Here is a 20,493-nt window from a genome sequence, read left to right on the forward strand (position 1 = left end):
CAGGGCATACTGTAGCACTTTCTATTCAGCTTCAGGCTACTTTGATGTAAGGCTTGACGACACCTGTAGTAACTACTTCTATCCGTCACACCCATTGTTGCTTATCCATTGATCACAAGATATACAGTTGAAGTCGGAAGTTTACATACACTAAAGGTTGGAGTCATTAAAACTCATTTTTCAACCACTCCACAAATTTCTTGTTAACAAACTATAGTTTTGGCAAGTCAGTTAGGACATCTACTTTGTGCATGACACAAGTAATTTTTCCAACAATTGTTTACAGACAGATTATTTCACTTATAATTCACTGTATCACAATTCCAGTGGGTAAGAAGTTTACATACACTAAGTTGACTTTGTCTTTAAACAGCTTGGAAAATTCCAGAAAATTATGTCATGGCTTTAGAAGCTTCTGATAGACTAATTGATATGATTTGAGTCAATTGGAGGTGTACCTGTGGATGTATTTCAAGGCCTACCTTCAAACTCAGTACCTCTTTGTTTGACATCATGTGAAAATCAAAAGAAATCAGCCAATACCTCATAAAAATAATTGTAGACCTCCACAAGTCTGGTTAATCCTTGGGAGCAATTTCCAAACACCTGAAGGTACCACGTTCATCTGTACAAACAATAGTAAGCAAGTATAAACACCATGGGACCATGCAGCAGTCATACCGCTCAGGAAGGAGACGCATTCTGTCTCCTAGAGATGAACGTACTTTGGTGCGAGCAAGGAGGCCTACAAACCTGACTCAGTTACACCAGCTCTGTCAGGAGGAATGGGCCAAAATTCACCCAACTTATTGTGGGAAGCTTGTGGAAAGCTACCCGAAACGATTGACCCAAGTTAAACAATTTAAAGGCAATGCTACCAAATATTAATTAAATACTAACAGGGAATTTTTCAGGACTTGTGAAAAACTGAGTTTAAATGTATTTGGCTAAGGTGTATGTAAACCTCCGACTTCAACTGTATCAATGTAATTACACCCAACACAATGTTGAAAACCAGAATGCTTCCTAACACTAGATCACATAACTAGACGTGAGCTGGGCGTGATCCCAACGCTGCCACCAATATAACAGAAGAAAGTGAAAGCTGTAACAGGGACTCTAACCAGGGCTGATACGTGGCAAAGTAAACTCTAAGGGCTGCTACCATGAAAGCCTAGTAGGTCTCGGGCGGAGGCAGTAGGCCTACAATGCTGGCATATGCCTTGTTACAATAGCCTGAGTATATAACATGATTGACACGACCGTAATAATAATCATTAAACGGCCTTGGGCGTGTCATAAGTGTATGCCAACATAATTCATTATTTTACATGAACCTGTTTAACTGCATTGATATGGCTTAATTGATAAAAGTCCAGACTCGTTATAGACGCAAATACCATGCAGTTGATTCAGGGGAATTCAAACATTTTGTTTTTTAGTTCTTCTGTTTCCCCACCTTTGTTGATGAATTAATTTCCCATTATGAAAATGTATCCTCATTCCCCAATCAAATACCTTCATCGATATCACCCTTTTTGTTGTTGTTGACAAATACAGTTATTTTTACACTTATAAAATCCGACATAGCACCAGTATCCCAAAGTATTAAGCAAAAACAACCATAGAAAAAACGTAAGGCTACTATTATATTATAAGTATTTCGGGTGACAATCTGGTTGATTAACAATGTTGGATTGTGAACATGTTTTTTTATATGTATATACATAAATGTGGGACACAAAAAAGGCAGTGAGGAGCACCATTTGCCCAAAATGCATTGCTCCAATAACTTTTAAAAGATTGTTCTGAAGTTTTAAATCTACAAATGAAGTCACACAAAAACGTGTGTATATTCCTACGAATTAAGTCTCAAAAAATGTATGTATTCTCACACGAATTAAGCCACACAAAAACGCACAAAATCTGCTGAAATACTTTTTGTACATATTTGCACGAATTGAGTGTTGGAAATGTATACACTTGAACGTACTGCTGTCCGTGTTCTACAATTTTGCCATCTGTAGTCTAAAAGCATCCACAGTAATTAGCATTCATTTGAATGGCTTAAGTTCTATACTTTGACACCTTGCACTTTCCCCAATAAATAAATTGACACGCAAAAAGTGTACCTGCCACACCTGTCCTTGAGTAGCCGACCGTCAATATAAAAGCGTATGTCATTATATCTTTATCCTGTTACGTTAAGCATTCCTATTAACAACGATATTCCAGGAGGCTTTTGGTTTATGATTCCATGCTGCAGATACTGGGGCCTGATATTTTGATAAGGGCAGAGTTGGGTTACCCTCAGTTGCTCTGGGGAGAGGGCGAGAGAGAGAGAGAGAGGGAGGATTTTCGCATTCTTATAAAGACCGCTGGATGCGCTTGTAGTGCTCAGTAGACAGTAGACAGACACACAGAGAGAATACAGTTGTGGCAGGACTGGACCGGTAACGCAGAATGGCTCAGAACGGAACAACAGAGAACGGGGTGACCGGGGCGAATGGCGATGGGAACCCTCCCATGCCTTTTCCCCAGCCCGTCAAAGTACAAGAGATACGCCACACCAAGGTGAGACGCACGTCTTATTAAGTAACATAGCAGCAATCACTGAATAGTGAAAATGTCATGTGAAAAAATGTATTAAGCCGAAACATCTGAAACACCGGTATGCACAAACAACTTTTTAACTGTTTGAACTATATATATAGTACTACTGCATTAATGGGAAAGAGCATTCAAGAAAATAATTTCACTGTGCTAGTTAGTGCACGTACTGTACTAGTTAGTGCACGTGACCATAAAAACGTGAAACTTGAGTGTAAGGTATAAGGTATAATATAATGTCATAGTACATGTTTAAGACATCATAAACCAGGGGAGGTGAATTTCGTCAAGTTATTGTAATGCATGTTAGTCTGTAGCCTGTGCACAGGCTAGAGGTGGTGGTGTGCCTGTTGGTGTGCTATCCATGTCTTCATGTTGGAGTTGGATCCAAAAGACTGCATTCAAAATATATTTGAAAAACAAAAAACACACTTGAGTTATGCTCCTGTGTTATATTGCTTACTGATCATAGCCTAATGAACAGGTGCGTTGTAAAACAGTCTTTCTTTGTGTCCAACAGATTTTTATCAACAATGAGTGGCACACCTCTCTCAAAGGAAAGACGTTTCAGACCTTCAATCCTGCAACAGGTGTCAAAATCTGTGAAGTGGAAGAAGCAGACAAAGTATGTACCTAAAACATACATTCATGTTTGATTAGGCCAATGTCTTAATTACTAAGTTGACTTGAGGAAATAAGGAATGTTTGCTAAATCAAATGAACAGAATTGTATTACTACTACTGATCCTGTCTTCTCTCTTCATCTGGTTCTGATTGGGTTCCAGAGACTGCAGGGGGTCTGCCAAAATATATATACAGTGGGGCAAAAAAGTATTTAGTCAGCCACCGATTGTGCAAGTTCTCCCACTTAAAAAGATAAGAGAGGCCTGTAATTTTCATCATAGGTACACTTCAACTATGACAGACAAAATGAGAAAAGAAATCCAGAAAATCACATTGTAGGATTTTTAATTAATTTATTTGCAAATTATGGTGGAAAATAAGTATTTGGTCACCTACAAACAAGCAAGATTTCTGGCTCTCACAGACCTGTAACTTCTTCTTTAAGAGGCTCCTCTGTCCTCCACTCGTTACCTGTATTAATGGCACCTGTTTGAACTTGTTATCAGTATAAAAGACACCGGTCCACAACCTCAAACAGTCACACTCCAAACTCCACTATGGCCAAGACCAAAGAGCTGTCAAAGGACACCAGAAACAAAATTGCACCAGGCTGGAAAGACCTGCACCAGGCTGGAAAGACTGAATCTGCAATAGGTAAGCAGCTTGGTGTGAAGAAATCAACTGTGGGAGCAATTATTAGGAAATGGAAGACATACAAGACCACTGATAATCTCCCTCGATCTGGGGCTCCACGCAAGATCTCACCCAGTGGGGTCAAAATGATCACAAGAACGGTGATCAAAAATCCCAGAACCACACGGGGGGACCTAGTGAATGACCTGCAGAGAGCTGGGACCAAAGTAACAAAGCCTACCATCAGTAACACACTACGCCGCCAGGGACTCAAATCCTGCAGTGCCAGATGTGTCCCCCTGCTTAAGCCAGTACATGTCCAGGCCCGTCTGAGGTTTGCTAGAGAGCATTTGGATGATCCAGAAGAAGATTGGGAGAATGTCATATGGTCAGATGAAACCAAAATATAACTTTTTGGTAAAAACTAAACTCGTCGTGTTTGGAGGACAAAGAATGCTGAGTTGCATCCAAAGAACACCATACCTACTGTGAAGCATGGGGGTGGAAACATCATGCTTTGGGGCTGTTTTTCTGCAAAGGGACCAGGACGATTGATCCGTGTAAAGGAAAGAATGAATGGGGCCATGTATCGTGAGATTTTGAGTGAAAACCTCCTTCCATCAGCAAGGGCATTGAAGATGAAACATGGCTGGGTCTTTCAGCATGACAATGATCCCAAACACACCGCCCGGGCAACGAAGGAATGGCTTCGTAAGAAGCATTTCAAGGTCCTGGTGTGGCCTAGCCAGTCTCCAGATCTCAACCCCATAGAACATCTTTGGAGGGAGTTGAAAGTCCGTGTTGCCCAGCAGCAGCCCCAAAACATCACTGCTCTAGAGGAGATCTGCATGGAGGAATGGGCCAAAATACCAGCAACAGTGTGTGAAAACCTCGTGAAGACTTACAGAAAACGTTTGACCTCTGTCATTGCCAACAAAGGGTATATAACAAAGTATTGAGATAAACTTTTGTTATTGACCAAATACTTATTTTCCACCATAATTTGCAAATAAATTCATTAAAAATCCTACAATGTGGTTTTCTGGATTTTTCCCCCTCATTTTGTCTATGATGAAAATTGCAGGCCTCTCTCATCTTTTTAAGTGGGAGAACTTGCACAATTGGTGAATGACTAAATACTTTTTTGCCCCACTGTATATATATATTAAAAGTGTTTTCTCTCCATTGTTTTTATGGATATCGCTAGCAACAACAGAATAAACACATTTTTAATTACATACCTACAGTAGAAAAGAGGATAATATTTTAATTTTATTTGCCAACTCCTAATATTGAGCAAATTACACTCATTGGAGCTGATACACTGACTGGAGTGTCTGACATAGGCTTTGAAAAAGCACCTGTCAATAGGCTACCTGTCAATAGGCTACCTGTCAGTAGGTTACCTGTCAATAAGCTACCTGTCAATAGGCTACCTGTCAATAGGCTACCTGTCAATAGGCTACCTGTCAGTAGGTTACCTGTCAATAGGCTACCTGTCAGTAGGTTACCTGTCAATAAGCTACCTGTCAATAGGCTACCTGTCAATAGGCTACCTGTCAATAGGCTACCTGTCAGTAGGTTACCTGTCAATAAGCTACCTGTCAATAGGCTACCTGTCAATAGGCTACCTGTCAATAGGCTACCTGTCAGTAGGTTACCTGTCAATAAGCTACCTGTCAATAGGCTACCTGTCAATAGGCTACCTGTCAATAGGCTACCTGTCAGTAGGTTACCAGTCAATAGGCTACCTGTCAATAGGCTACCTGTCAGTAGGTTACCAGTCAATAGGCTACCTGTCAGTAGGTTACCAGTCAATAGGCTACCTGTCAATAGGCTACCTGTCAGTAGGTTACCAGTCAATAGGCTACCTGTCAATAGGCTACCTGTCAGTAGGTTACCAGTCAATAGGCTACCTGTCAATAGGCTACCTGTCAGTAGGTTACCAGCCAATAGGCTACCTGTCAATAGGCTACCTGTCAGTAGGTTACCAGTCAATAGGCTACCTGTCAATAGGCTACCTGTCAATAGGCTACCTGTCAATAGGCTACCTGTCAGTAGGTTACCAGTCAATAGGCTACCTGTCAATAGGCTACCTGTCAATAGGCTACCTGTCAGTAGGTTACCAGTCAATAGGCTACCTGTCAATAGGCTACCTGTCAATAGGCTACCAGTCAATAGGCTACCTGTCAATAGGCTACCTGTCAATAGGCTACCTGTCAATAGGCTACCTGTCAGTAGGTTACCAGTCAATAGGCTACCAGTCAATAGGCTACCAGTCAATAGGCTACCTGTCAATAGGCTACCTGTCAATAGGCTACCTGTCAATAGGCTACCAGTCAATAGGCTACCTGTCAATAGGCTACCTGTCAATAGGTTACCTGTCAATAGGCTACCTGTCAATAGGCTACCTGTCAATAGGTTACCTGTCAATAGGCTACCAGTCAATAGGCTAAAAGTGTGGCAAATGCCGTTCACTGCTGGTTAGCTTTCTTGACTTGGACATGTTTGCTAAGACATGGCTAACCTTAGTTTAAACAGCTAAAACTCTTAGCGAAAATCTGTTTGGAGTTACTACCTTTCTAGCTAATATTCTGTTAGAGACAACACTTCCTCTTCCAATTATAATGTGGGGAGGTCAAAATAATGAAAAGTATTTACCAAATCTATTCATTTTAAAATGTTGATTACTTCTCATTATGATTATTTTTATTTAACTAGGCAAGTCAGTTAAGAACAAATTCTTATTTTCAATGACGGCTTAGGAACAGTGGGTTAACTGCCTTGTTCAGGGGCAGAACAGCAGATATTTACCTTGTCAGCTCGGGGATTTGATCTTGCAACCTTCCGGTTACTAGTCCAACGCTCTACCTGCCGCCCAAGACATGAAATAAATGTTTTTGCTAACGTATGATGGGGGTCCCTGGGTCGCCAGTTTACCTGGGAGGGGGTCCCTGGGTCGCCAGTTTACCTGGGAGGGGGTCCCTGGGTCGCCAGTTTACCTGGGAGGGGTCCCTGGGTCGCCAGTTTACCTGGGAGGGTGTCCCTGGGTCGCCAGTTTACCTGGGAGGGGGTCCCTGGGTCGCCAGTTTACCTGGGAGGGGGTCCCTGGGTCGCCAGTTTACCTGGGAGGGGGTCCCTGGGTCGCCAGTTTACCTTGGAGGGGGTCCCTGGGTCGCCAGTTTACCTGGGAGGGGGTCCCTGGGTCGCCAGTTTACCTGGGAGGGGGTCCCTGGGTCGCCAGTTTACCTGGCAGGGGGTCCCTGGGTCGCCAGTTTACCTGGGAGGGGGTCCCTGGTCAATTAAAGGTTGAAGACCTTTGATCTCGGCCTACATGTTTAATGTCCTTTTCCATAGCCTCATTTATAACCAAGAGAGTGACTGTCTATCAACTTAATGTCAAGGTCTTTTATTAGGCTACAGACAAAAATACATTTTTGCGAATTAATTAGGCCTATCAATTATCATTAGCCTGCTCATAATTGTAACTTATGCAAAACAATATTAGCCATAGAAATGTTTTAGGTAGGTTATCAGTTGTCTGTGTGAAAGCTGTTGATGTGTACCTGCAGGCAGATGTGGACAAGGCTGTAAAGGCTGCCAGAGCGGCCAGCCAGAGGGGCTCGCCGTGGCGAAGGATGGACGTGTCAAGCCGGGCGCGACTCCTGCACAAGCTCGCTGACCTGATGGAGAGGGACCGGGCACTGCTAGCGGTAAATTGTGGATGGAACGGCCTATTAACCTTATCTGTCTTTAGACTGTAGAAGGCTACAACTAGCAGCCTGTTGGTAAACTTGACATCTGTCACCTGCGTTGTGAAGGTAGCCTATCATCTAGTTTGGGTGTCCAGAGAGACTTGACAGCAGCAGCGCAGTGCGTAATGCACCAGACGCTGAAGGTACATGATCTGGGATTGAAAATCTTTTCCATGCTGGTATGTCGCGACTCGAGTAATATATATTTTTCAGTTCTACACTTGTTGCTATATAATCCCCACACAACCTTGACATTCATTCTAATATTGTTGGTGAGTGTCTGTGTGTCTGTGTGTGTCACAAGAGAAGACCGTAATTGGGAAAAAGTTTAACTGACATGGAATTGTATTGACAGTGGACTAATGGACAAAATAACAAAATATAGTTTTGGAGTGTAGTATTACTTTAACCTAAAAGAATATAACAGCCTTTTGTCAATAATCAAATCATTTCCATACAAAACATCTATCAAAAACATATTTTTAAGTTGATTGACATAGACTTACCAGGTGAATCCAGGTGAAAGCTACTGTATGATCCCTTATTGATGTTGCTTGTTAAATCCACATCAATCAGTGTAGATGAAGGGGAGAAGACTGGTTAAATGAGTTTTAAGCCTTGAGAAAATGGAGATATGGGTTGTGATTGTGTGCCATTCGGAGGGTGAATGGGCAAGACACAAGATTTAAGTGCCTTTGTACGGGACATTGTAGTAGGTGCCAGGTGGGTGCAACTGAATATTAGGAAGGTGTTTGTAATGTTTGGTATATTCATTGTATAGATGAGTTAGAACAATGTTTTGGCCAACTTAAAATGTGAGGCTTATGCAACACTTATCATTTGGTGGGTGTTTATATTTATCCTATTTCACATATGTGCACGTGTGTATTAATACGCATGAATTGGAAATGTGTTTTCTGCATACCGATATCCCAACTCTCCCTGAGAGAGGGTCTGCCATAATTAACAGCAACCCCTGGAGCTATTAGGGTTAAGTGTCTTGCTCCAGGCCACATCAACAGATTCTTCACCTTTGCGGCTCAAGGATTTGAACTAGCAACTTTTTAGTTATTGGCCCAACGTTGAAAAACACGAGGCTACCTGCTGCCACTTCTCCAAAAAATTGAGTCAACTCAAAAAGGCTGTGGAACAAATGTAGTTACTAAAAGATCTTGAGTTGGGCCACCTTGGATTATTTTAGACAGTGTAAATCAGATATTACAGTGGTGGGTGATCCAAGCCCAGTTCCAATGCCTTCTCACGTGTTCCAATGCCTTTTCAATTGAGTTTCCAGATTGCATTAGGAGTCAGATTTGTAAATGAAACATTACAGATGAGAGTGAAGTCATATTATGGGACTGCATGTGGCTGCTAATTGAAAACATGTTTTGGGAGGGCTGCTTGTGCTGGGGTATCGCTAATTACGCTAACCCCTGTTCTGTTTGTGGGGGAAATAAAGACCAGATTTAGCATTTAGCTCAATGAAAAGATACAGGATAAATCTAATGGTGTTCTAGCTCTGTGGCAGTGCTTCGTCTCTCATTATCTGTCCATTTGCAGTGGGTTGAATTAGATCTTATTGGTCATTGTGGGGCTGCACTTGATCTGGTTCTCCCATAGAGATAGATAGAGGACTCTAGTGCCCAAAAGTCTGATTTAGCATTGGCAGTGTCATTGAGGCCTTTCACCATTTTGAAGTAGCCAAATCGGTGGGAATTCCAATGGGTTAAGGAAGGAACACAAAATGATGTAGCTGATCCGCACTCAAAAAGGAGATTCAAGGTTTCTTTATATTATTTTGTTAATTCGGGGGTAGGTAGATAGACAAACATTTCGGCCTTCCTAAGCCTTCGTCAGTGTAATTCACAAGGATCACATAATTCCATCGGGGTCATCAGGAGGGATCAGCTCATGAACTATAGTTGTAAGCAAACATTCCATAACTGCAGGTGGCAGTAAATCGGCAGCTTTGACTTGATACCTGTTCAGACAACACACTCCAGGTGGCAGTATGCACCCTTTCAGTTTGATTAACAACTCATAGAAGTAGTACTAGAAGAAAATTGACTACTTCAAAATGGAGATGCCAGTGCGCTCACAGATGCCATAATAGGACTGATACAAAGTCCTCTATCATTCTCTATTGGTTCTCCCAAACCCCAAGGTAAATCAAGCGCACCTCAAATACTTTCAAGTAGGCTTATTTTAAAGTATTTGACGTATGTATTTGACCCAGGTTTTTAGTAAACACTTGACTTGTGACGCCCTTGAGACAGTCAATCAAAGAACTTGAGTATCATAGCACCATATAAGTGTACAAATCATGTTTGACACAGTGGGTCTCACCATACAATATTTTTGTCTTCCCCAACACATTCGGCTTAGTGGTTTCAAGCAGCTTGTGTCTGTCAAAGAGTTTAGTAACTTACGTACAGTCACTTTTTGAAATATTGTCAAATGCACAACGTCATGGATTGCTTTTGTCGAGGTTTTTGTCCACCCCTCTGCTCTATAGAAATGATTGTTCATCTAGACTTGAAAAACATTTGATTTGACATTCAGATTCAGATGGATGTGTTGTATTTTCTGGTCATCTAATGTTCCAGCTCACTGCAGCCTTGGCTACACAGAGAGACAACTGTGCTGGCGATGTCAGCGGTGCCGAACCCTGGCCTCTCCTCAGCCTCCTATTAGCATTATTATTATTATTACTTTTCTTTCTGAACCCATGAACTCCCACAGCATGTTCACTTCTTGGCGCACGTCGAGGGCATAAAACCTTGTTTTGTAGCAACCAAGGGGTTGATGGTGCTGCGCTTGCAGCCGACTGAGTACAAGATGACAGAAACTCTCAAAATAGATTTTTGAGAACATATATTATTCGTTATTTTTTGTTCCACAACAGCTATTTTTTTCTCCTATTGAGATGATTCTGCCTCAGGTTCCCCAGAAGTTAGGATAGCCTGCATTAACGTGGCCTTATTGCACTATGTTCAATGTTTCTGATTCTTTTTTACAGACTATGGAGACTATAGACACTGGGAAGCCATTCCTTCATTCTTTCTTCATTGATCTGGACGGCAGCATCAAAACCCTTAGATACTATGCCGGTTGGGCCGACAAGATACATGGCAAAAGCATGCCTGTAGGTAAGTGTCTCTGTGCTGCTTTAAAACCTTTTAGATTGCCAGGCTACTACTTTCACCTACACGTCTACTGCATTATGGTTTGTTAAATGCACGTAGGCTTACGACCCCTTATAACGTCTCATTATCACCTCGTAATGATCCAGTTATTACCATTTCATACATTTATAATACAACAACATTTCCAAACAGTGTTATTATATGCTTATCACAGGTAATAATACATTATAACAGCCAGCTTTTATTAAAGTATTTCCCAAAAAGGTCCATGACCTGTCAATCTGATCAAGCTGTTTCTCAACAATCACTTGTCTCTCTCCTTTGTGGCTTAATGGCTCACATAGACTTTCTGTCCACTATATGATTAGCCCACTGGTTCCGCCCAGTCGTCAAGAAACAAGTTAATTAGCGGTCGAGTCACTCAGCCGATCCATCAATTGTCCGCAGCCCTGGGTGGCATCTCGTCCGTCCTCTTAATAGTTCCCCCTATCGCAGTGTCAAAAACCATCCTCGGCCGCCACGGCAGGACGTCAGATAGACAAAACTATTTCCTCCTGATTAGATTCCAATGGGGCAGTTGAGAGACGAAAGGCTGGCGAGGACAAAGGAAGAGGAAGAGGGGGCTGATGGTAATCAGCGAGGTGCAACAGTCTGTGTCGGGATTAGCTGAGAATCAGACACTCCAGATCAGTGCCTGATCAACGCCTCTGAGTTAGCCCCCCTCTCCTCTCCTCTCTCCTCTCTCCTCTCCCCTCTCTTCTTTCTCCTCTCTTCTCCTCTCCTCTCCTCTCTCTCCTCTCCCCTCTCTCCTCTCCCCTCTCTCCTCTCTCCTCTCCCCTCTCCCCTCTCTCCTCTCTCCTCTCTTCTCCCTCCTCCTCCTCTCTCCTCTCTTCTCCCCTCCTCTCCTCTCATCTCCTCTCTCTTCTCTCTCCTCTCCTCTCCTCTCCTCTCCTCTCTTCTCTTCTCTTCTCTTCTCTTCTCTTCTCCTCTCCTCTCCTCTCCTCTCCTCCCTTTTGTGTCCTCTCCTTTATCCTCTTCCCGCTCTCTGTCTCAGGAGCAAGTCACTGGTTTAGATCATTATTTTCCTCTGGTAGATATCTGCAAGGCCCTCTCTCCTCTCCCCTCTCTCCTCTCTCCTCTCTCCTCTCCCCTCTCCCCTCTCCCCTCTCTCCTCTCTCCTCTCTCCTCTCTCCTCTCCCCTCTCTCCCTCCTCTCCTCTCTCTCTCTCCTCTCTCTCCCTCTCTCCTCTCCTCTTCTCTCTCCTCTCTTCTCCTCTCCTCCTCCTCTCTCCTCCCCTCCCTCTCCTCTCTCCTCTCTTCTCCCTCCCTCCTCTCTCTCTCTTCTCCCCTCCTCTCCTCTCATCTCCTCTCTCTCTCTCTCTCCTCTCCTCTCTTCTCTTCTCCTCTCCTCTCCTCTCTTCTCTTCTCTTCTCTTCTCTTCTCTTCTCTCCTCTCCTCTCCTCTCCTCCCTTCTGTGTCCTCTCCTTTATCCTCTTCCCGCTCTCTGTCTCAGGAGCAAGTCACTGGTTTAGATCATTATTTTCCTCTGGTAGATATCTGCAAGGCCCTCTCTCCTCTCTCCTCTCTCCTCTCCCCTCTCTCCTCTCTCCTCTCTCCTCTCTCCTCTCTCCTCTCTCCCTCTCTCCTCTCTCCTCTCTCCTCTCTCCTCTCCCCTCTCCCCTCTCTCCTCTATCCTCTCCCCTCTCTCCTCTCTCCTCTCTCTCTCCCCTCTCCCCTCTCTCCTCTCCTCCCTCTCCCTCTCTCCTCTCTCCTCTCCCCTCTCTCCTCTCCCCTCTCTCCTCTCTCCTCTCTCCTCTCCCCTCTCTCCTCTCTCCTCTCTCCTCTCTCCTCTCTCCTCTCTCCTCTCTCCTCTCTCCTCTCCCCTCCCTCTCCCCTCTCTCCTCTCTCCTCTCTCCTCTCCCCTCTCTCCTCTCTCCTCTATCAGCATTTGTCAGTAGCAACTCCCAGACTAAGATGACTATCCCCTGGTATAATAGTCTGTATACAGTCACTCCTCTACCTGTCAGGAACAACTCCCAGACTAAGATGACTATACCCTGGTATAATAGTCTCTATACAGTCACTCCTCTACCTGTCAGGAACAACTCCCAGACTAAGATAACTATCCCCTGGTATAATAGTCTGTATACAGTCACTCCTCTACCTGTCAGGAACAACTCCCAGACTAAGATGACTATCCCCTGGTATAATAGTCTGTATACAGTCACTCCTCTACCTGTCAGGAACAACTCCCAGACTAAGATGACTATACCCTGGTATAATAGTCTGTATACAGTCACTCCTCTACCTGTCAGGAACAACTCCCAGACTAAGATGACTATCCCCTGGTATAATAGTCTGTATACAGTCACTCCTCTACCTGTCAGGAACAACTCCCAGACTAAGATAACTATCCCCTGGTATAATAGTCTGTATACAGTCACTCCTCTACCTGTCAGGAACAACTCCCAGACTAAGATGACTATACCCTGGTATAATAGTCTCTATACAGTCACTCCTCTACCTGTCAGGAACAACTCCCAGACTAAGATGACTATCCCCTGGTATAATAGTCTGTATACAGTCACTCCTCTACCTGTCAGGAACAACTCCCAGACTAAGATGACTATCCCCTGGTATAATAGTCTGTATACAGTCACTCCTCTACCTGTCAGGAACAACTCCCAGACTAAGATGACTATCCCCTGGTATAATAGTCTGTATACAGTCACTCCTCTACCTGTCAGGAACAACTCCCAGACTAAGATGACTATCCCCTGGTATAATAGTCCGTATACAGTCACTCCTCTACCTGCCAGTAGCAACTTGGTGACTTAGAAACAGCTCTGGGCCCGGAGTCTGGTCGAGCAGGTAACGCTCTCACCTTTAGAACCATATATATACCCCCTGAGATGGGGCTGCTGGTTCGATCCCCACATCAGCCCTACATATTTCTGCTCTCTCTACTCTGTCTCTCTACTCCTAACCTGTCATGAAAATAATACAAATACGAAAGGAGTTTGGAATTCCTCTCTCCTTAAAAAAAGCACACAAAAAAAACGCTCTGGGCCTAAATAAGCAAAGGTGCACTGCTCAAAAGTAGTGCACTACATAGGGAATAGGGTGCCATTTGGGACACAGTCTAATTCCCTCTACTCTACTGTATATCCCATGTCCACTCCCCTGGCTATGGAAATGGAACCTTTGATAAGCTGTAAAGTGTGGGATGAGTGGGCTCACCCAGGACACAGGGAGATAATGGATCCTGGGTGTGTAGCAGTCTGTCTGGCTGTAATCACCACATACATCAATAGAAGAAACAAGACAAGGTCACGGAGTGAGAGTGTCAGATTGAACCCATTATCTAGGCTATCAGCTGGGCTTTTGACATGTCCGTGTGTGGAGGTGGAGGGGGATCATGCAAAATGTCACGGAAGGAAGTAAGGTGCCAAAAGTAGAGCACTATATCGGGAATAGGGTGTCATTAAGGCAGCATTGGAGTCAGTAAGTTGTTCCCGCTAGTTGCTATGTCAGAAGGATGGACCTTAGTTGCACAGATACTGTGGTACAGTAGTGAAAAAGGATTTTGGAATGTCTTGTGTTGGTGTAAGTTCATGTTACTGTGCAGTATTATACATGTATTTTGAAATAGACCGTTTCCTGTCTGTGTTTTATGTCGGCCTACCTTGGAGTTGTGCTGTTAGAGTTGAGGGCACTAAAACGTTGGTTGCACCGCAGTAGACTATCGGTGGAACAATTGCTGCAACGCATGTGGAACATGGCACACTGACATGTTGTAACCACAGTTGTTGGTGCAGGGTTTTAACAAACCTTTCAGTCCCTGCAACACCCCAAGTAAGTACATTCTGCTGAACAGAGTAGTTTAAGGTCAACTCTATCGCATAAACATTACAACTTAACTTATTTATAGTTTAACTGTATTTACCCTAAAAAAAGCCAGTTGACTGCTACAGAGAACGAGGAGGGTGGGACATTGCAGCAATTAAATGGAGGGGGGGGGGGGGTGTTAGAGATGGGGGACACTTTTAATTGCCCCTCCATTCCAAGAAGGTCAGGGGTGACATTTCACTCTGAACAATAGACTTAATAGTCTGGTTATTGGGGCTCTATCTGCCCGCTCTATTTCCTTCTATTAAACAGGACTTTCAGCCATGTGAGGAGCAGGACACAGGGACTCTATCTGCCCGCTCTATTTCCTTCTATTAAACAGGACTTTCAGCCATGTGAGGAGCAGGACACAGGGACTTATAGAAGGGCAGAGGAGGAGCAGGGAACAGGGACTTATAGAAGGGCAGAGGAGGAGCAGGGTACAGGGACTTTTAGAAGGGCAGAGGAGGAGCAGGACACAGGGACTTTTAGAAGGGCAGAGGAGGAGCAGGGCACAGGGACTTTTAGAACGGCAGAGGAGGAGCAGGGCACAGGGACTTTTAGAACGGCAGAGGAGGAGCAGGGCACAGGGACTTTTAGAACGGCAGAGGAGGAGCAGGGCACAAGGACTTTTAGAACGGCAGAGGAGGAGCAGGGCACAGGGACTTTTAGAACGGCAGAGGAGGAGCAGGGCACAGGGACTTTTAGAACGGCAGAGGAGGAGCAGGGCACAGGGACTTTTAGAACGGCAGAGGAGGAGCAGGGCACAGGGACTTTTAGAACGGCAGAGGAGGAGCAGGGCACAGGGACTTTTAGAACGGCAGAGGAGGAGCAGGGCACAGGGACTTTTAGAACGGCAGAGGAGGAGCAGGGCACAGGGACTTTTAGAACGGCAGAGGAAGAGCAGGGCACAGGGACTTTTAGAACGGCAGAGGAGGAGCAGGGCACAAGGACTTTTAGAACGGCAGAGGAGGAGCAGGGCACAGGGACTTTTAGAACGGCAGAGGAGGAGCAGGGCACAGGGACTTTTAGAAGGGGCAGAGGAGGAGCAGGGCACAGGGACTTTTAGAACGGCAGAGGAGGAGCAGGGCACAGGGACTTTTAGAACGGCAGAGGAGGAGCAGGGCACAGGGACTTTTAGAATGGCAGAGGAGGAGCAGGGCACAGGGACTTTTAGAACGGCAGAGGAGGAGCAGGGCACAATGACTTTTAGAAGGGGCAGAGGAGGAGCAGGGAACAGGGACTTTTAGAAGGGGCAGGGGAGGAGCAGGGCACAGAGACTTTTAGAAGGGCAGAGGAGGAGCAGGGCACAGGGACTTTTAGAACGGCAGAGGAGGAGCAGGGCACAGGGACTTTTAGAACGGGCAAATGAGGAGCAGGGCACAGGGACTTTTAGAACGGCAGAGGAGGAGCAGGGCACAGGGACTTTTAGAACGGCAGAGGAGGAGCAGGGCACAGGGACTTTTAGAACGGCAGAGGAGGAGCAGGGCACAGGGACTTTTAGAACGGGCAGAGGAGGAGCAGGGCACAGGGACTTTTAGAACGGCAGAGGAGGAGCAGGGCACAGGGACTTTTAGAACGGGCAGAGGAGGAGCAGGGCACAGGGACTTTTAGAAGGGGCAGAGGAGGAGCAGGGCACAGGGACTTTTAGAAGGGCAGAGGAGGAGCAGGGCACAGGGACTTTTAGAAGGGGCAGAGGAGGAGCAGGGCACAGGGACTTTTAGAAGGGGCAGAGGAGGAGCAGGGCACAGGGACTTTTAGAAGGGCAGAGGAGGAGCAGGGCACATGGACTTTTAGAACGGCAGAGGAGGAGCAGGGCACAGGGACTTTTAGAACGGGGAGGAGGAGCGTGGCACAGGGACTTTTAGAAGGGCAGAGGAGGAGCAGGGCACATGGACTTTTAGAACGGCAGAGGAGGAGCAGGGCACAGGGACTTTTAGAACGGGGAGGAGGAGCAGGGAACAGGGACTTTTAGAACGGGCAGAGGAGGAGCAGGGAACAGGGACTTATAGAACGGCAGAGGAGGAGCAGGGAACAGGGACTTTTAGAACGGGCAGAGGAGGAGCAGGGAACAGGGACTTTTAGAACGGGCAGAGGAGGAGCAGGGCACAGGGACTTTTAGAACGGCAGAGGAGGAGCAGGGCACAGGGACTTTTAGAACGGCAGAGGAGGAGCAGGGCACAGGGACTTTTAGAACGGCAGAGGAGGAGCAGGGCACAGGGACTTTTAGAACGGGCAGAGGAGGAGCAGGGCACAGGGACTTTTAGAAGGGGCAGAGGAGGAGCAGGGCACAGGGACTTTTAGAAGGGGCAGAGGAGGAGCAGGGCACAGGGACTTTTAGAACGGCAGAGGAGGAGCAGGGCACAGGGACTTTTAGAACGGCAGAGGAGGAGCAGGGCACAGGGACTTTTAGAACGGCAGAGGAGGAGCAGGGCACAGGGACTTTTAGAACGGGGAGGAGGAGCGTGGCACAGGGACTTTTAGAAGGGCAGAGGAGGAGCAGGGCACAGGGACTTTTAGAACGGCAGAGGAGGAGCAGGGCACAGGGACTTTTAGAACGGCAGAGGAGGAGCAGGGCACAGGGACTTTTAGAACGGGCAGAGGAGGAGCAGGGCACAGGGACTTTTAGAACGGCAGAGGAGGAGCAGGGCACAGGGACTTTTAGAACGGCAGAGGAGGAGCAGGGCACAGGGACTTTTAGAACGGCAGAGGAGGAGCAGGGCACAGGGACTTTTAGAACGGGGAGGAGGAGCGTGGCACAGGGACTTTTAGAAGGGCAGAGGAGGAGCAGGGCACATGGACTTTTAGAACGGCAGAGGAGGAGCAGGGCACAGGGACTTTTAGAACGGGGAGGAGGAGCAGGGAACAGGGACTTTTAGAACGGGCAGAGGAGGAGCAGGGAACAGGGACTTATAGAACGGCAGAGGAGGAGCAGGGCACAGGGACTTTTAGAACGGGCAGAGGAGGAGCAGGGCACAGGGACTTTTAGAACGGCAGAGGAGGAGCAGGGCACAGGGACTTTTAGAACGGCAGAGGAGGAGCAGGGCACAGGGACTTTTAGAACGGGCAGAGGAGGAGCAGGGCACAGGGACTTTTAGAGGGCAGAGGAGGAGCAGGGCACAGGGACTTTTAGAAGGGCAGAGGAGGAGCAGGGCACAGGGACTTTTAGAAGGGGCAGAGGAGGAGCAGGGCACAGGGACTTTTAGAGGGACTTTTAGAAGGGCAGAGGAGGAGCAGGGCACAGGGACTTTTAGAAGGGCAGAGGAGGAGCAGGGCACAGGGACTTTTAGAAGGGCAGAGGAGGAGCAGGGCACAGGGACTTTTAGAACGGCAGAGGAGGAGCAGGGCACAGGGACTTTTAGAACGGGCAGAGGAGGAGCAGGGCACAGGGACTTTTAGAAGGGCAGAGGAGGAGCAGGGCACATGGACTTTTAGAACGGCAGAGGAGGAGCAGGGCACAGGGACTTTTAGAACGGGGAGGAGGAGCAGGGCACAGGGACTTTTGGAACGGCAGAGGAGGAGCAGGGCACAGGGACTTTTAGAAGGGGCAGAGGAGGAGCAGGGCACAGGGACTTTTAGAACGGGGAGGAGGAGCAGGGCACAGGGACTTTTGGAACGGCAGAGGAGGAGCAGGGCACAGGGACTTTTAGAAGGGGCAGAGGAGGAGCAGGGCACAGGGACTTTTAGAAGGGCAGAGGAGGAGCAGGGCACAGGGACTTTTAGGGCAGAGGAGGAGCAGGGCACAGGGACTTTTAGAACGGGGAGGAGGAGCAGGGCACAGGGACTTTTAGAACGGCAGAGGAGGAGCAGGGCACAGGGACTTTTAGAAGGGCAGAGGAGGAGCAGGGCACAGGGACTTTTAGAAGGGCAGAGGAGGAGCAGGGCACAGGGACTTTTAGAAGGGCAGAGGAGGAGCAGGGCACAGGGACTTTTAGAAGGGGCAGAGGAGGAGCAGGGCACAGGGACTTTTAGAAGGAGCAGGGCAGAGGAGGAGGAGCAGGGCACAGGGACTTTTAGAAGGGCAGAGGAGGAGCAGGGCACAGGGACTTTTAGAAGGGGCAGAGGAGGAGCAGGGCACAGGGACTTTTAGAAGGGGCAGAGGAGGAGCAGGGCACAGGGACTTTTAGAAGGGCAGAGGAGGAGCAGGGCACATGGACTTTTAGAACGGCAGAGGAGGAGCAGGGCACAGGGACTTTTAGAACGGGGAGGAGGAGCGTGGCACAGGGACTTTTAGAAGGGCAGAGGAGGAGCAGGGCACATGGACTTTTGGAACGGCAGAGGAGGAGCAGGGCACAGGGACTTTTAGAAGGGGCAGAGGAGGAGCAGGGCACAGGGACTTTTAGAAGGGGCAGAGGAGGAGCAGGGCACAGGGACTTTTAGAAGGGCAGAGGAGGAGCAGGGCACAGGGACTTTTAGAAGGGCAGAGGAGGAGCAGGGCACAGGGACTTTTAGAAGGGGCAGAGGACTTTTAGAACGGGAGGAGGGCACAGGGACTTTTAGAACGGGCAGAGGAGGAGCAGGGCACAGGGACTTTTAGAACGGAGGAGCAGGGCACAGGGACTTTTAGAACGGGGAGGAGGAGCAGGGCACAGGGACTTTTGGAACGGCAGAGGAGGAGCAGGGCACAGGGACTTTTAGAAGGGGCAGAGGAGGAGCAGGGCACAGGGACTTTTAGAAGGGGCAGAGGAGGAGCAGGGCACAGGGACTTTTAGAAGGGCAGAGGAGGAGCAGGGCACAGGGACTTTTAGAAGGGCAGAGGAGGAGCAGGGCACAGGGACTTTTAGAAGGCGGAAGAGGAGCAGGGCACAGGGACTTTTAGAACGGGCAGAGGAGGAGCAGGGCACAGGGACTTTTAGAAGGGCAGAGGAGGAGCAGGGCACAGGGACTTTTAGAAGGGCAGAGGAGGGGCAGGGCACAGGGACTTTTAGAAGGGGCAGAGGAGGAGCAGGGCACAGGGACTTTTAGAAGGACAGAGGAGCAGGGCACAGGGACTTTTAGAACGGGCAGAGGATGAGCAGGGCACAGGGACTTTTAGAAGGGCAGAGGAGGAGCGGGGCACAGGGACTTTTAGAACGGGCAGGGGAGGAGCAGGGCACAGGGACTTTTAGAAGGGCAGAGGAGGAGCAGGGCACAGGGACTTTTAGACCGGCAGAGGAGGAGCAGGGCACAGGGACTTTTAGAACGGCAGAGGAGGAGCAGGGCAAATGTGGCATGAGAAAGGATGCCACCTTTAAACAGACTTTAAACTAAATAAATGAGAAAGGATGCCACATTTAAACAGACTTTAAACTAAATAAATGAGAAAGGATGCCACATTTAAACAGACTGTAAACTAAATAAATGGGAAATGATGCCACATTTAAACAGACTGTAAACTAAATAAATGAAATGATGCCACATTTAAACAGACTTTAAACTAAATAAATGAGAAAGGATGCCACCTTTAAACAGACTTTAAACTAAATAAATGAGAAAGGATGCCACCTTTAAACAGACTTTAAACTAAATAAATGGGAAAGGATGCCACCTTTAAACAGACTTTAAACTAAATAAATGAGAAAGGATGCCACCTTTAAACAGACTTTAAACTAAATAAATGAGAAAGGATGCCACCTTTAAACAGACTTTAAACTAAATAAATGAGAAAGGATGCCACCTTTAAACAGACTTTAAACTAAATAAATGAGAAAGGATGCCACCTTTAAACAGACTTTAAACTAAATAAATGAGAAAGGATGCCACATTTAAACAGACTTTAAACTAAATAAATGAAAGGATGCTTTAAACAGACTAAACTAAATAAATGAGAAAGGATGCCACCTTTAAACAGACTGTAAA

At 46.7% G+C, this 20,493-nt stretch overlaps 1 protein-coding gene across 2 annotated transcripts in view; it reads left to right on the top strand.

Moving 5' to 3' along the window:
* Nucleotides 1–2,350: 2,350 nt before the first annotated feature.
* The window catches only part of aldh1a3 (aldehyde dehydrogenase 1 family, member A3), a 40,576-nt gene continuing 22,433 nt past the window's right edge, over nt 2,351–20,493 (top strand). The window contains exons 1-4 of one of the 2 annotated variants that reach the window (XR_010461608.1): nt 2,351–2,574; nt 3,131–3,235; nt 7,440–7,580; nt 10,642–10,771. Coding sequence is in view for 1 of the 2 variants with exons in the window: in XM_065012255.1 (XP_064868327.1) it covers nt 2,464–2,574; nt 3,131–3,235; nt 7,440–7,580; nt 10,642–10,771 (487 nt within the window). In the remaining variant the exon portion in view is untranslated. The remainder of the gene's footprint in view (nt 2,575–3,130; nt 3,236–7,439; nt 7,581–10,641; nt 10,772–20,493) is intronic. The other variant, XM_065012255.1, reaches the window with a different exon arrangement.

The sequence above is a fragment of the Oncorhynchus nerka genome, linkage group LG27 (assembly GCF_034236695.1).
Source record: "Oncorhynchus nerka isolate Pitt River linkage group LG27, Oner_Uvic_2.0, whole genome shotgun sequence".
Taxonomy (NCBI): Eukaryota; Metazoa; Chordata; class Actinopteri; order Salmoniformes; family Salmonidae; genus Oncorhynchus; species Oncorhynchus nerka.